This window comes from Symphalangus syndactylus, chromosome 12 (genome assembly GCF_028878055.3).
Source record: "Symphalangus syndactylus isolate Jambi chromosome 12, NHGRI_mSymSyn1-v2.1_pri, whole genome shotgun sequence".
Classification (NCBI taxonomy): Eukaryota; Metazoa; Chordata; class Mammalia; order Primates; family Hylobatidae; genus Symphalangus; species Symphalangus syndactylus.
The window spans coordinates 46,294,562-46,311,304 of NC_072441.2; the positions used below are offsets into that span (position 1 = coordinate 46,294,562).

The window sequence follows — 16,743 nt, forward strand, 5'->3', positions numbered from 1 at the left end:
GATATATATTAAAAAATGAAATATGTACAATAATAAAATGATTTTTACAAAAATAATGTTGAACAAGACGACACAAAATATTCCATATGACTCTATGCAAAACTGAGAAGCTGGGAAAACTAAACTGTATAGATCAGAAATGTATAGGAAGATGACACAATCATAAGGAAAGGCAAAACAGTGATAGTCATAAAAGTCAGGATAGGGAACAGGGTGTGACTGAATAGACTTCTTGAGTACAGGCAACTTTGTTTGTCTTAACCTTGGTTAGAAGTTTTATGTATAATATTTTTACACATACAATGTAACTTTGTTTTATTAACTTCTCTGTACATCATGTTTCATAATTTTTAAATTATTAAACCATTTAGAAAATTATTGGTAAGGGGAAACAGCCTGGGGCTGGAGCTAAATTATGATTCACTGTTGCCACAATTAGTGGTCCCCAACCTTTCTGGTACTAGGGACAGATTTTGTAGAAGATAATTTTTCCATAGAGAGGGTGGGAGAATAGTTTCAGGATGAACTGTTCCACCTCAGATCATCAGGCATTAGATTCTCTCATAAGGAGAGTGCAAACAACACCCCTTGCATGTGCAGTTCACAATAGGATTCGTGCTCCTGTGGCAATCTAATGACGCACGCCACTGATCTGACAGGAGGCAGAGCTCAGGCAGTATGCTGCTGGCTGCCCGCTCACCTCCTGCTGTGCGGCCCAGTTCCTAACAGGCCATGGACTGATACCTGTCTGTGGCCTGGGGGTTGGGGAACCCTGGTAAAGATGGTTCCTGAAGCCATTTAAGTGAGACCCTTCATTCGGGTATAGTTTGTGAAAGCTAAAACCTTGGATTTCAGAGGAATACACATATCCACAACTGATAAAGATGACTGTAAACAACAGTTAAACAAGAAAAAAGAGTCAAAAGTAAGTGGTGGTAGCAAAGTTAGGGAAGGTGAGAATGCAAGGAGGACAAAATGGTCAACAACAAATGCAATAAGCACGAGCAGGCAAATACTGAAAAAATAGCAACAAATTTGGCAATTAAGATTCCAGTGACCACTTTATCAAGAGCCAGTGATGATAATATACCCCTACTATAATAACAGTAACAATTGTATCACCTCACACCTGTTAGAATGGCCATTATCAAAAAGATGAAAGATAGCAGGTGCTGGAGAGGATGTGGTGAAAAGGGAATTTTACACACTGTGGGTAGAAATGTAAATCCTCAAAAAATTAAAAACAAATGATATGATCTAACAATTCCACCACTGGGTATATATCCAAAGGAAATGAAATCAGTATGTTGAAAAGATATCTGCACTCCCGTGTTCACTGCATTATTCACAATAGCCAAGACATGCAACCAACCTAAATGTCCATCAGTGGATGAATGAATAAAGAAAAAGTGGTATACATATACCCAGTGGAATATATTCAATCTTAAAAAGGAAGGAAATTCTGTCATTCACAACAACATGAATGAGCCTGGAGAACATTAAGTGAAATAAGCTAGGCTCAGAAACAAAAACACTACGTGATCTCACATGTGGGATACAAAAAGTTGAACTCAAAAGTACAGAGTAGAATGGTGGTTACCAGAGGCTAGACGCAGGGTTAGGAGTAAAGGATCGGAAGATGTTAAAAAAAATTCCATGAATTTTCTATTTTTCAAAAATAATGTAACACATTTCATTTTAAACAAAAATCCTGCATACCAGGTTCTTCATTTTAATAAATATTTCAGAATCAACAAAGAGTGATTTAAATTTTACTATTTTGTGATTAAGATGTATAGAAATGTGGCAGATTCTTAGGATTTTCTTGATATTAGAAAAGTACAGACTAATGCTGAAATCACATATGATAGCATGATTTAAACAACTAATTACAAATATATTATGCAGTTGGTTCATGTTTGAGGTTTTCCTGAATATGTGCACTTTACGGGGACTACTACCAGCAGAACATAAAGGATACCTTTTTATAAACATACAAATCATAATGTGTTGTGGTTACTTTTGATCCAGATTAAAAGATGAGGTTATAATATAATATGTAAGTTTGGAAATTAATTACATTTTAAATTGAAATTTAAGGACAAAAGGAAATTTCAGTTGGGAAGAAAATTCTAGATGTTACAGCAAAGACTATTGTGACTTGGAGTACAATGTAATTAAAAACTTTGAAAGACGTAAGATTTTAAACATAGTATTTTGTCCATAGGGAAAACTTACTACTTTTATCATATTATACAAGAAGAAGTAAGGCATAGGAAGTGACAAAACACATTTATTTTTATTAAAAAAATTTTTTTGGGGACAAGGTCTCACTCTGTCACTCAGATTGGAGTGCAGTGGCTTGATCATAGCTCCTTGTAATGTGGAACTCCTGCTTCTGGCCTCAAGGGATCGTTCCACCTTAGCCTTCCAAGTAGCAAGGGCTATAGGGGTGTACTATCATGCCCCCAGCTAATTTTTAAAAATTGTTTTGTAGAGACAGGGTCTTACTCTATTGCCCAGGCTGGTCTTGAACTCCTGGCCTCCAGCAATCCCCTGACCTTGGCTTCTCAAAGCACTGGGATTACAGGCGTGAGCTACTGTGCCCTGTAAAAACATATTTATTTTTAAAGCTTTGAATTTTCTTTTGAAGATAGTTTTGATAATACAGAAATGTGATAAATTTTCACTAAAAAAAGGACTTGGAGCACAGTCAACAACACCAAACAAACAAACAAACAAACAAACAAAAATCCAGGTAAGTTGATTCAGCAAAATTAAAAACTTTTGTGATAAAAACACTATCAACAGAGAAAAGGCAACAAACGTAATGGGAGAAAATATTTGCAAACCATATATATGATAAGAAAGTGATATTGAGAATATATAAATAACTCCTATAACTCAACAACAAAAACAAAAACAACCTGGTTCAATTAAGCAAAGGACCTGAATAACCATTTCTCCAAAGAAGATATATAAATGCGAAATAAGCACATGAAAGTGTGCCCAACATAGCTCATCATTAGGGAAATGCAAATCAAAACCACAATGAGTTCATACCCATTAGGATGGTAATTATAAAAACAACAACAACAGAAAATTAACAAGTGTTGGTGCGAATGTGGAAAAAATGAAATCCTCATGTGTTGCTGGTAGAAATGTAAAATGGTGTAGGTTCTGTGGAAAATGGTATGGCAATTTCTTAAAAAAATTAAACAATTACTATACGATACAGCAATTCCACTTCTATGTACCCAAAAGAAGTAAAAGCAGGGACCTGAACAGAAATTTGTACACCTGTGTTCATAGCAGCATTATTCACAATAGCTGAAACATGGAAGCACCCTAAATGTCCATCAATGAATGAATAGATAAAAATGTGGTGTATACATACAATGGAATATTATTCAGCCTTAAAAATGAAGAAAATTTGTACATATACTATAACATTATAAAAAATGGTTTTTCTTTCAATAATAAATTAACTTTAACTTACTGTAACTTTATTTATAAACTTTCAATTTTTTAAACTTCTTGACTCTTTTATAACATTGAGCTTAGCAAACATATTGTACAGGTGTATAAAATATTTTCTTTTTTATATCTTTATTCCATAAGCTTTTTTCTATTTTTAATTTTAATTTTTAATAAATATATTTTTTGAAACAGGGTCTTACTCTGTGGCCCAGGCTGGAGTGCAGTGGTGTGATCATGGCTTACTGCAGCCTTGACCTCCCAGGCTCAGGCAACCCACCCACCTCAGCCTCCTGAGTAACCGGGACTGGGACTATAGGTGCACAACCAGGTCCAACTACTTTTATTTTGTATTTTTTGTAGAGAGGGAGTCTCACTTTGTTGGTCAGGTTGGTTTCAAACTCTTGGGCTCAAGTGATCTGCCTGCCTCAGCCTTCCAAAGTGCTGAGATTACAGGCATGAGTCACCGCACCTGATGAACAAAAAAATTTTTTAAGTTAAAAAAAAATTAAGGCTGGGCGCAGTGGCTCACGCTTGTAATCCCAGCACTGTGGGAGGCAGAGGTGGGCGGATCACTTCAGCCCAGGAGTTCAAAACCAGCCTGGCCAACAAAGTGAGACCTCATTGCTACTAAATAAATAAATAAAATAAGCTGGGTGTGGTCATGTGTGCCTGTAGTCCCAGGTACTGGGGAAGCTGATGAGGACTGCTTGAGCCAGGAGTTGGAGTCTGCAGTGAGCTATGACTGTGCCACTAAACTCCAGCCTGGGCAACAGAGTGAGATCCTGTCTCAAAAAAAAAAAAAAATTAAAACATTTGTGTTAAAAACTAAGATATTAGCTTAGGCCTACACAGGGTCAGCACCGCCAATATCACTATCTTCAACCTCCACATCTTGTCCCACTGGAAGGTCTTCAGGGACAATAACACACATGAAGCTGTCATCTCCTATGAAAACAATGCCTTCTGGAAAACCTCCTGAAGGATCTGAGACTGTCTTAGAGTTAACTCTTTTTTTGTATAAGTAGAATTAGACTCTAAAATAGCAATATTAGTACAGCAAAACAACAAATAGTAAACATATGAACCAGTAACATAGTCATTTATTATCAAGTATTATGTGCTATACACAACTATATGTGCTACACTTTTATGAGTGGCAGTGCAGTGGGTTTGTTTATACCAGCCTCATCACAAACACTCGAGTAATGTGTTGCACTATAACATAATGACGGCTACAGTTACTAGGCAAAAGGAATTTTTCAGCTTCATTATCATCCTATGGGACCATCACCATATATGCTGTCCGTTACTGAAATGTCCTTATGCAGCATATGACTGTATTGTATGATTCCACTTATACGAGGTAACCAGAGTGGTCAAATTTATAGAGACAAAGTAGAATGGTGGTTTCCAGTTGCTGGTGGTTGCCAGTTGCTGGGGGAATGGGAAGTTAGTGTTTAATGGGCAAAGAGGTTCAGTTAGGGAGGATGAAAAAGTTCTGGACATGGACGGTGGTGATGGCTGCACAACAATGTAAAATACACTTAATGCTGCAGAACTGTATACTTTAAAATGGTAAGTTTTATGTCTGTTTTACCACAATAAAAAAATAAAGTTGGAAATGAATGATTATTGAAAAAAGAATCACAGTCATGAGGATAAAGAGTAAGTTACTGTTCAGACAAACAGGATAGAAGAAACTATATTTTTACATGTACTTTATTATTTTCATATGGTACCTGGATTTCAAGCTCAGCAATGTGTTGTCGTAGTTCAGCCACAGCAGCTATGCTATCTGCTTCCCGGAGCCTCACAGCCATCACTTCTTCCTTATTCTAGTGTGGTAAACCAAACCAAAACAAAATAAACCAGGTGTGTTTGGAATTCAGATTTTAGAAAATAGGTTGCATAAACCATATATTAGTATTATCCAGCAGGGTCTAAGGCAGCATCCATAATGAAACAATATGCTCAGTGCATGCAATGAAGCAGTGAGATATAAATGTTCACATTAAGTGGAATAAATAACAATTATAAATGGCCATATATCAATTCAAATTAAGTTTCGCCTCCAAAAGAATTTGTGTGAAATTTATGAAAAAACTAGGGTTTTAGAGTGTTTTGCATTTTGAAACTGGGGTTCACAGGCTTCTAATATTTCAACTTTGAGTGAGAACATTCAAATTAAGTTGAGAGGGAAAATAACATTAATATTATAAACAATATCCACATATTTTACACAAATAAAAAATAAAGCTTTAATAATTATAAATTAATCATAAGCTATAATCTTATAATACTAAATGAAAATGAATCAGATTTATATAATTCAAGGACTGGCTTTCTTGAAAAATTAACTTTGTTCCTGAATCATTCCAACATAACGGTAAAATATACACATTTCATCAGAATGTACTAGGTGCTAGGGTAACAATACATTGGTCCTTCTCAAAATCTGCAAAAGGCATCACGAAAGATTGAATAAATTAACACACAGCTTAAACACAGGGGAGATATCAGAGTCTGCATCTGTAACATACTTCACAGAGGTATTAATGAACAATTAAAAATTAAATAAAATCCCATATTCATAAAATCCTCTAATATTCTAAATCTGAGCCCATTACTTAGACAAGTTCAAAGAAAATTATTATTTTCAACAGCAAGTTCCTCAGATTTATTTCCAAAGAACACTTACTTTGCTCAACAGGTACTAAGGCATTTGAGGAGCAATATTAAATCTAGTAACACCATTATCAAAATATGTTTAAGGAAAACTAACACCAATAATAAATAAAAGATTAAATTTAGTTATCTATAAGATGTCAACACAGACAATTTAGCATCATAAAAAATCAGCTATTGGTAGGACAAATCAGATTGATACAACCGCATTTAATATTATTTTATTTATAAATTAGTTTAGTCATATCCTTCAAAAGTGACTGTGCTTTTAGTACGAATTTCAGTACTGCCTACAGATTTCTGTCAGTATACATTGTAACAGCCATGCATATTTATAAGGATGTAATTTCATTTCTGGATTTCAGTGACACTGATAAACCATTCAAGCTTCACTCTTGGTTTTTAATGACACCAGAATAAGCTGGTGGAATTACAGCTTTATATATGCCATCAAAAGTCTCATTTCTTATACAATAATAAGGCCGGAATCTTTAAAGGGCATCATTCCTACTATCTCACCATGGAAAGGTGGATGCCTAGTTTATTTTTTTAAATCCCATAACTTGCCTTTAGTAATCCATTCTAATTCCCAGTCTACAGTCAACTCTTTAGTTATTTCACACACACACACACACACACACACACACACACACACACACACACACACACACACCAAACCCTCCCTCCTCTCCTTCCATCTCACTGCCTTTCCCCCACTCCCTCACCACTGCTATACTGTAAATTTATTTCAGGAAAGAACGTACTTGCATTCAAATACTGATGCTTTTTGAATCCAAACACCTCACAAAAAAGTAAAAGTATATAACTGATTAAAATAATAATGGGTAATATACCCATTTTCCCCAACACACTGGTACATACACATTTCTTTTGCTCTCTAGTCTATCCAGAAAACATGTATCAACGTTAACTGCCCACTAATAAGATACAAATCAAAGCAGAGGAGCCCTAACCTCTCTAAATGACCCATCTTTTTTGATCAAGCCATTAAAAGCTCTGATTTTAAAGGGTTACCGGTCAAAAGAAAAACTGTAAAGAAATACTAGTAAATGCCAATCCAGGAAATTAAATTAACCAAGGAAGTGACTGAAAATGTTTCTTGACTGAAATCCACCCCAGAAGCAAGATGAGCTAACCTGGTCTGAAAGCAACTACCAAAACAAGTTCAGGAAAAGTAGAAAATAGGACGAGCTTTTTTTGTTTTGTCTTTAAGATAATCTAATCACGATAAGACAAACAAAAAAAGGCATTATTATATTGACAAAAAACAAAATCAGTTAGTTGACATATTTACCTTGCATTCAATCTCTGCTTGTTTGCGCTTTGCTTCACTTAATTGAGTAAGGAGTCCTTTGTTCTGTGCAGAAAGATACTGCACTTTCTCCTGTAGGCTAATCACCTCTTGTTCTGCTCTTCGAAGATGGTTACTATTGATCTGGTTCTAATAATCAGAAATATAAATACTCAGACTATAGATACAAGACCTAAACATTTAAAAAAATTACCTATCCATTTTATACCACAACATTATTAAAAACATTACTAGTTATAGGTCAGTGTTATTCAACAAATCAACATTAAAAAATAAGATAAAACTGCCTTTAAAATCAAGTCATTCAAGGCTGAGGGGGGCGGATCACGAGGTCAGGAGATCAAGACCATCCTGGCTAACACGGTGAAACCCCGTCTCTACTAAAAACACACACAAAAAATTAGCCGGGCGTGGTGGTGGGCGCCTGTAGTCCCAGCTACTCAGGAGGCTGAGGCAGGAGAATGGCGTCAACCCAGGAGGTGGAGCCTGCAGTGAGCCGAGATCGCGCCACTGCACTCCAGCCTGGGCGACAGAGCGAGACTCTGTCTCAAAAAAAAAAATAAAAAAAAGTAAAAAACAAATAAATAAAATCAAGTCATCCAAAGGAATGCATACTGTCAATATTACTCTCAATATAGCTCAATATACCATTTATACAAAAAATAGCTGTTAACTATAAAAATGCTTATACATAACTGAAGGTATTCCTTTCTAAGATTGGCAATGGGAGTACAAAGTGGATAGATACAGGAATGGTGAGTTTAATTCCTCTTTCCAGTTCCAGAAAGAAAGCACAAACCAGTCAAAAGGTATCATCATGCCCAGTGCAGTGGCTCATGCCTGTAATCCCAGCATTCTGGGAGACCAAGGTGGGCAGATCACTTGTGGCCAGGAGTTTGGGACCAACTTGGCCAAAATGGTGAATCCCTGTCTCTACTAAAAATACAAAAATTAGTCGGGCATGGTGGTGCACGTCTGTAATCCCAGCTACTTGGGAGGCTGAGGCACAAGAATCACTTGAACCCAGGAGGCGGAGGTTGCAGTGAGCTGAGATCACGCAACTGCACTCTAGCCTGGGTGACAACAAGACTCTGTCTCAGGGAAAAAAAAAGGAAAGGGGAAAAAAAAAAGGTACCATCACTATTTATTGGGCTGTAAACTTGATGTCACACAATACGGCATATGAGTATTTCTACACGCTCTCAATGTCTAGCACAGTCTCTTTTTATAAGCACAGATTTTGAATCCTGGTTTTAAAATTTGGCCATTAAGCAAACAAGCTAGTATCTCTGAGTCTCTATTTCCTTATTTGAAAAATGCATATAAAATACTTTCTGTTTCTCAGTTTGGTGTCTTCAGAATTAAATGAGATAATATGTGTAACAGGGCCTAATATGTAGCAATAAATGCTAGCTGTTTATTGTATTATAATTACAGAATGTGCTAAAAAAAACATATAGACCTTGAACTAACATGAGGTAGTTTTCACATTCAGGTATGACCCAGCCTGAATTCTCTCAACCCTAAATTATTCTATCAGAGGCCTGAAAGAAATAGTAGAGACTTTCATAACAGAAAGAAGTAAAAATCTAACTTCTCATTTAACAGTTCTTAAAACTTGGCCAAATTATTTAATCCTACCAAATTTCAGTAGAGATAGTACTACTTGCCTTTTGAGGCTACGTTGTGAAGATTAGATTATGGGAGAAAAGTTTATGAAAGCAGTCTCACACAATCATGTCATGTCATGTCATGTCATTTCATTTTTTTGAGACAGTCTCACTTTGTTGCCCAGGCTGGAGTGCAGTGGCACGACCTTGGCTCACTGCAACCTCCACCTCCTGAGTTCAAGTGATTCTCCTGCCTCAGCCTCCCAAGTAGCTGGGATTACAGGCACCCACCACCATGCCCAGCTAATTTTTGTATTTTTAATAGAGACAGGGTTTCATCATGTTGGCCAGGCTGGTCTCGAACTCCTAACCTCAAGTAATCCACCCGTCTCAGCCTCCCAAAGTGCTGGGAGATATAGGCATGAGCCACTGCACCCGGGAAATTTCAGATCCTTAATAAATGTTCAGTTGTTGCCATTATTATACCTACTTTACCTCGCCCTATGAAAAAGACCCCCCCTCCAGTTTTAATGAAAAAATGTAGATCATCTAATAGATGTAAGCTCCAAAACTTTCAACCACTTAGAACATTCTTTATCTTTACTTTTACTTATCTTCCTGTAACACATACTCTAGTCTTTCTCATTCTCTCTCTCTCTTTTTTTTTTTTTTTTTTTTTTAAAGATAGGGTCTCACAGGAGCTTGCTCTGCTGCCCAGACTAGAGTGCAGAGGCACAATCATAGCTCACTTGTAGCCTCAATCTCCCAGGCTCAAGCTATCCTCCCACCTCGGTCTCCTGAATAGCTGGTACCACAGGCATGTGCCGCCACGCCCAGATAATTTTTTTTATTTTTAGTAGAGACAAGGTCCTGCTATGTTGCTCAGGCCAGTCTTGAACTCCTGAGCTCAAGTGATCCTCCTATCTTGGTCTCCCAAAATCCTGCGACCACAAACATGAGTCACTGCACCTGGCCTCTTTCTCATTTTGAATCAACAAATAAGTCTGTCTACAAAATTAACTAAACTTCCTAGTACCATATTCAAAATGTATCACAGCCTCTTTTTACTGTCTTACCTGCTACCATTAAAACAAATAACTACACTTCAGAGGGACCCATTTTTGACATAAGCTGCAAATAATTTCCACAGATAAAACCCTTCCCTGCATCCCTGAATACAAGACCATAATTCAACATCATGCTTGATAAATAATACACATAAAACTCAAGAATTGACCATGAGTGAGAGACAGCAGACAGAAAAAATATATTTTAAGAACTCTAGAGATAAGAAATTATAGGACTTCACACAACATAGGTTATGTCTAAAGTTACAGTATTAATGACAAAAGGAAGATGCCAAAACATAAGCAAAGACCAAGTCACTATCAAAAAAACATTAAGCAAATCAGAAAAATAACCAAAGAAAATTTCTATAAATACAGCCACTGAATTCAATGAATGGGTTAGATTGGAGATTAGCTATATTGAAGAAATAATTAGTGTCTCAGAAAAGGTCATTAGACACAGAAAAGAGAATAAGGTCCAAAATATACCTAATAGGGGCTGCAGGATAAAATAGAAAAAAAAAGTGAGATATGATGGTTTAAGAGATGGTAATAGTTGAGAATTTTTTACAATTTAAGAAATAAAAGATATAAATCTACAATTTAAGAAGCACAGCCGGGCGCGGTGGCTCACGCTTGTAATCCCAGCACTTGATCGAGACCACGGTGAAACCCCGTCTCTACTAAAAATACAAAAAAATTAGCCGGGCGTGGTGGCGGGCGCCTGTAGTCCCAGCTACTCGGAGAGGCTGAGGCAGGAGAATGGCGTGAACCCGGGAGGCGGAGCTTGCAGTGAGCCGAGATTGTGCCACTGCACTCCAGCCTGGGTGAGAGAGCGAGACTCTGTCTCAAAAAAAAAAAAAAAAAGAAGCACAACTAGTTCCAACCAGGATAAAAACAAATAAATCCCCACCAAGATATACTGTAACAAAACTTAGAATGCTAAAGAGGCAAATCAAGGGAAAAACCGAGATCTATAAAGGAAGGGTAATGAAATGTCTAGCAGATATTTCAAGAGCAAAAATTCATAATGCTTAAAAAAGAAACTTCACCCTATAGTAGTATACTGAGCTAAACTATCATACAAGAAAGAAAAGTAAATTTATTTTAAGAAAATGGGCTGGGCGTGGTGGCTCACACCTGTAATCCCAGCACTTTGGGAGGCCGAGGTGGGCGGATCACAAGGTCAGGAGATCGAAACCATCCTGGCTAACACAGTGAAATCCTGTCTCTACTAAAACAAAACAAAGCAAAACAAAACAAAAAATTAGCCAGGTGTGATGGCGGGTGCCTGCAGTCCCAACTCAGGAGGCTGAGGCAGGAGAATAGCGTGAACCTCGGAGGCAGGATCTGCAGTGAGCCAAGATTGCACCACTGCACTCCAGCCTGAGTGACAGAGCAAGACTCCGTCTCAAAAAAAAAAAAAAAAAGTGACAGATTTAGAATGCAGGATGGAAACCAGAAACTGTCAAATATAAGAAGAGAGAGCAGCCTGTAGTCCCAGCTACTTGGGAGGCTGGGGCAGAAGAACTGTTTGAGGTCAGGAGCTTGAGGCTGTAGTGAGATACGATGGAGCCTATGAACAGCCACTGCACTCAAGCCTGGACAAAACAGTGAGACCCTATTTAAAAAAGAAAAAGAAAACTAAATAGAAAAAAAAAAAGAATTCAGAGCAAAAATAATTGGCTAACAGGTGAATAAATCCAGATAAGCTCTGACTCCATAAAATAATAATAATATCTAGTAGTTTGGAGGTATTAAAAGATGTACAATAATAATTTGTAAGACAGAAGAACACATGAAGTTATTTACAGGCCCTTATAAATGTTTGGAAAGGATACAGAGATGATGACTAACTTTAGACTTTGTTCACCCAGGTAAGCATTTTCAATTTTTTTCAGGTAGTAAACATTAATAGAAAACAAAAGAAATTATAAGAGTCAAACCAGTACAGAGAAAGTGAAAGAAAAAACTAAATTAATCCAATAAAAAGGAGGAAAGGAAGAAAAAGGAACAAAAAAGAAAGAAACCAAAAGTATCAAACAAAACAATCACAAATACATCATAATCAGGACTTTTGTGATCTGGGATGCAGAAGGTCAAAGAACTGCTCCTACCCTTCCAATGAAAAAAAGAAGGAAGGCCAGGCACAGTGGCTCATGCCTGTAATCCCAGTACTTTGGGAGGCCGAGGCAGGAGGATCACTTGAGGTCAGGAGTTCAAGACTAGCCTGGCCAATATGGTGAAACCCCTGTCTCCACTAAAAGTACAAAAATTAGCCAGACGTGGTAGCATGCGCCTGTAGTCCCAGCTATTCAGGAGGCTGAGGCAGAAGAATCGCTTGAACCCCGGGGGTGGAGGTTGCAGTGAGCTGAGATCGCGCCACTGCACTCCAGCCTGGGCGACAGAACAAGACTCCATCAAAAAAAAAAAAAAAAAAGGAAAAAAAAAAAAAGCCAGCCAAACTAAGTTCAAACCCGGAGCCTTCCAGGAGAGATGCAATGGGATTTAAGCACTTTCTCACCTGGGGCAGATACGGCCACAAGCTAAGAATGATACAGCTAGAATAAATATCAAACTGGTGGAAGCTAAGTATTGGCTGGCTAGACAGTGTGGAGGCTCAGGAGGCAGCAGACTTAGAGTCTAAGTTCACAAACTCTTGCACACTTTTCTTCAGGTACCCCAACAGGTACACACACAAAAGACTGGTGGGAGTCTTGAGAAAGAAACCTTCATGGTACAGGACTCAGGGAGGGGAACAGCAGTCACTACAGGAAGGCGCTAAACCTTGCCTGTCTCCTCTAGGGAATATATGCTTTCATCTGTGTGGATCAGGGAAACGCTGCTGTCTTTGGGGCACTGGTGAAAGCCATTGCATCTTGGGGAAGGGGCAGAACTGCGTTTTGTGCCTAGGACTACATCTAGGGGTGGGCAGGAGCACTAAAGACCAAACACACCAGATCAAAGGACATAATGAAGCCTAAGACTGAATTTAATTAATTAATTAATTAATTAATTTTTCTGTTTGAGATGGAGTTTCACTCTTGTTGCCCAAGCTAGAGTGCAATGGTGTGACCTTGGATCACTGCAACCTCTGCCTCCCAGGTTCAAGTGATTCTCCTGCCTCAGCCTCCCAAGTAGCTGTGATTACAGGCATGCACCACCACGTTTGGCTAATTTTTGTATTTTTAGTAGAGATGGGGTTTCATCATGCTGGTCTCAAACTCCTGACCTCAGGTCATCCACCCACCTCAGCCTCCCAAAGTGCTGGGATTACAGGCATGAGCCACCGCACCCAGCCATTTATTTTTTTTTTTAATTTAGAAACAGGATCTTGCTTTGTGGCTTAGGCTGGAGTGCAGTGGTGTTAGAGTTCATCACAGCCTCAAACTCCTGGGCTCAAGCAATCCTTCCACCTTGGCCTCTCAAGTAGCTGGGACTACAGGCAAATACTACCACACCTGGCTAATTTTTTAAAATTTTTATACGAGACACGGTCTCACTATGTTGCCCAGGCTAGTCTCAAACTCCTGGCCTCAAGCGATCCTCCTGCCTGGGCCTCCCAAAGTGCTGGGGATTATAGGCATTAGCCACTGTGCCTGTCTAAGATTGAGGCTTCATCAAAACAATAGAAAACACTGTTGCCCCTCCAACTCTTCTGTAATAAGTAACAAATGGAATACTGCTGATGACAGAACCTTTTAAAATGTTATGCAAAGGGAAGACCTAAAGACACAAAATCCCTCTGGCAAACCAGCTCCTACTCTAAAAATAAGATATTGCTAAGGGAAAAATAAGGTATTGCTAAGGGAATTTGAAGCCTGTGGTGCACTGATGATACCACAGAAACAACAAACCTCAAACTCAACCCATCTCTGGACTATATTAACTTGAATCTCCCACATTAAAGGCCTAGCAGAAGGAAAAATGTGCCCATTTCCAGGCAGAAAAACTATTTGACTTAGTCTGCAGTCCTACACAAGATATCCAGCTTTCAACAAAAAAATTACAAAGCATAGGAAAAGGCAAGGAAAAACAAAGCATTCCCAAGAGACAAAGCAATCAACAGAACCAGCATTACATACGACACAGATGTTAAAAATATCTGTGACGGTTAATACTAAGTGTCAACTTGATTGGATTGAAGGATATAAAGTATTGATCCTGTGTGTGTCTGTGAGGGTGTTGCCAAAAGAGATTAACATTTGAGTCAGTGGGATGGGAAAGGCAGATCCACCCTTAATCTGGTGGACACAATCTAATCAGCTGCCAGTGAATATAAAGCAGGCAGAAAAGTGTGAAAAGGAGATACTGGTCTAGCCTCCCAGCCTACATCTTTGTCCTGTGCTGGATGCTTCCTGCCCTCAAACATCAGACTCCAAGCTCCTCAGTTTTGGGACTCGGACTGGCTCTCCTTGCTCCTCATCTTGCAGACGGCCTATTGTGGGACCTTGCGATCGTGTAAGTTAATACTTAATAAACTCATATATATATATATATATATATATATATGAGTTACATATATATGTGTATTATATATAATATACATGTGTTTTATGTTATATATTTTATGTGTGTGTATCTATATATCTCCTATTATTCCTATATATATCCTATTAGTTCTGTCCCTCTAAAGAACCCTGACTAATACAGATTTTGGTACCAGGAGTGGTTCTACAGGAACAGAATATTAAGGATAGAGTTCTTTCACTGGTTTGGGGGTTTCTGGAGTTGGCTGCTTAATAATGGTAAGACCCAAAAATGCTAAGGACTCTACTTCTAATAGTATGGAGCACACTGATAGTTCTTGACATGAACTGTTTAGAGAGTTATGCAAAATAAATGCATTTGACACTCCTGATTTACTATATGTGAGAGGCAAGCAGTTTAGTGACTCTATACATAATACCATTGACTATATGTTGGGAACCAAGGAATGTAATGAAGTTGGTTGGTTGCTCCTAAGTTCACTGGACAAAGTGATGAAAGAAAATGATGAATTCAGGGATTCTGTCCTCCGGCTTCAGAAGCAGATACTAAGCCTCAAATCTGCTAAGATTGCCCTGAATGAGAGTAGACAGTCACAAGCTCTTCATGCGAGTGGCTGACCTGCAACGAAAGATGCATGCACAGCCTTGCCAGGTGTCTACTGTTAAAGTGAGGGCATTGATTGGAAAAGAATGGGACCCTAACACTTGGAATGGGGACGTGTGGGAGGACCCTGATGAAGCTGGGGACATTGAGGTTTGTAAACTCTGATGAACCCTTTTTGTCAGAAGGAACAGCTTCCCCATCCCCAGTAGTGGAAACAACCCCTCCCTAACCCATGCTGCCATCAGCCTTTCTGCCTTTGTCTGAGGAGATGAACCCTGCACTGCCTGAGACAACATTGATGCCCTCCCCTGAGGCAGTTGACAGGCAAGATAATGTTGAGTCTCCTCAGGAGCCACCCGCAACACCCGTTTGCTTCTAGACCTATAACTAAGTTAAAGTCTCAGTGGGCCCCTAGAGGGTGAGGTTGAGAGTGTGACCATGAGGAGGTGTGCTACACTTGAAAAAAAACCGAGTTCTCTAATTTATATAAGCGGAAATCTGGAAAACAAGCCATGGGGATGGATATTAAGGGTATGGGATAATGGTGGAAGGAACACAGAGTCGGATCAGGCTGAATTTATTGATTTGGGCCCACTAAGTAGCGACTCAGCATTCAATGTTGCAACTCGGGGAGTTAAAAAAGTTTCTAATAGTTTATTTGCTTGGTTAGCTGAAAGATGGATTAGAAGATGGCCCACTGTGAGAGAGCTGGAAACGCCTGATCTCCCTTGGTTTAATGTAGAGGAAGGGATCCCAAGGCTTAGGGAGATTGGGATGGTGGAGTGGATTAGTCACTTTAGACCTACTCATCTCAGCTGGGAGGGTCCAGAAGACATACTCTTGACCAATGCCTTTTGAAATACATTTGTGAGGGCAGCACCTGCATCTTTGAAGAGCCCTGTAATTGCTCTTCTTAGTATGTCAGATCTAATGGTGGGAACCACAGTTACTCAACTACAAAATTTAAATATAATGGGAATAATTGAATACTGAGGTGGCAGGGGCCAAGTGGCAGCACTCAACCATCAAACGCAAGGTGGGCGTAGCTATTGTCATGAACAGCAGTGGCAAAACAGCAACCAGAATAGTCTGACTTGTGTAGAGCTCTGGCATTGGCTAATTAATCATGGTGTTCCTAGAAGTGAAATTGGTAGGAAGCCTGCTGCATTCCTACTTAATTTATACAAGCAGAAAACTTCTAGGTCGAATGGGCAAAATACTAATTTGAATTATAAAAACAGAGATTCATGGCCCCCACAGGTAAATCACAGCAGAGACCTCTAGGATTTTGGAGCGAGACCCTGCCGTCTTCTGCAGATAACTACTCTCCTTTTGAGAGACAGCTGTTGGCCTGTTACTGGGCTTTGGTGGAAACTGTACCATGGTTCATCATAGTCATTAACTATGGGTCATCAAGTCACCATGCGACCTGAACTGCCTATCATGAACTGGGTGCTTTCTGACCCATCTAGCC

General features: G+C 38.8%; 1 protein-coding gene and 1 pseudogene across 4 annotated transcripts in view; both read right to left on the bottom strand.

Moving 5' to 3' along the window:
• EVI5 (ecotropic viral integration site 5) overlaps positions 1-16,743 on the bottom strand; it is a 294,360-nt gene that overhangs the window by 93,158 nt on the left and 184,459 nt on the right. For all 4 annotated transcript variants that reach the window (XM_063625474.1, XM_063625476.1, XM_063625477.1 and 1 more), the window contains 2 exons: positions 7,481-7,627; positions 5,220-5,315 (listed from right to left, as the gene is read on the bottom strand). In XM_063625474.1, coding sequence (XP_063481544.1) covers positions 5,220-5,315; positions 7,481-7,627 — 243 coding nt within the window. The remainder of the gene's footprint in view (positions 1-5,219; positions 5,316-7,480; positions 7,628-16,743) is intronic.
• LOC134734630 (zinc finger protein 714-like) lies at positions 7,824-16,069 on the bottom strand (annotated as a pseudogene).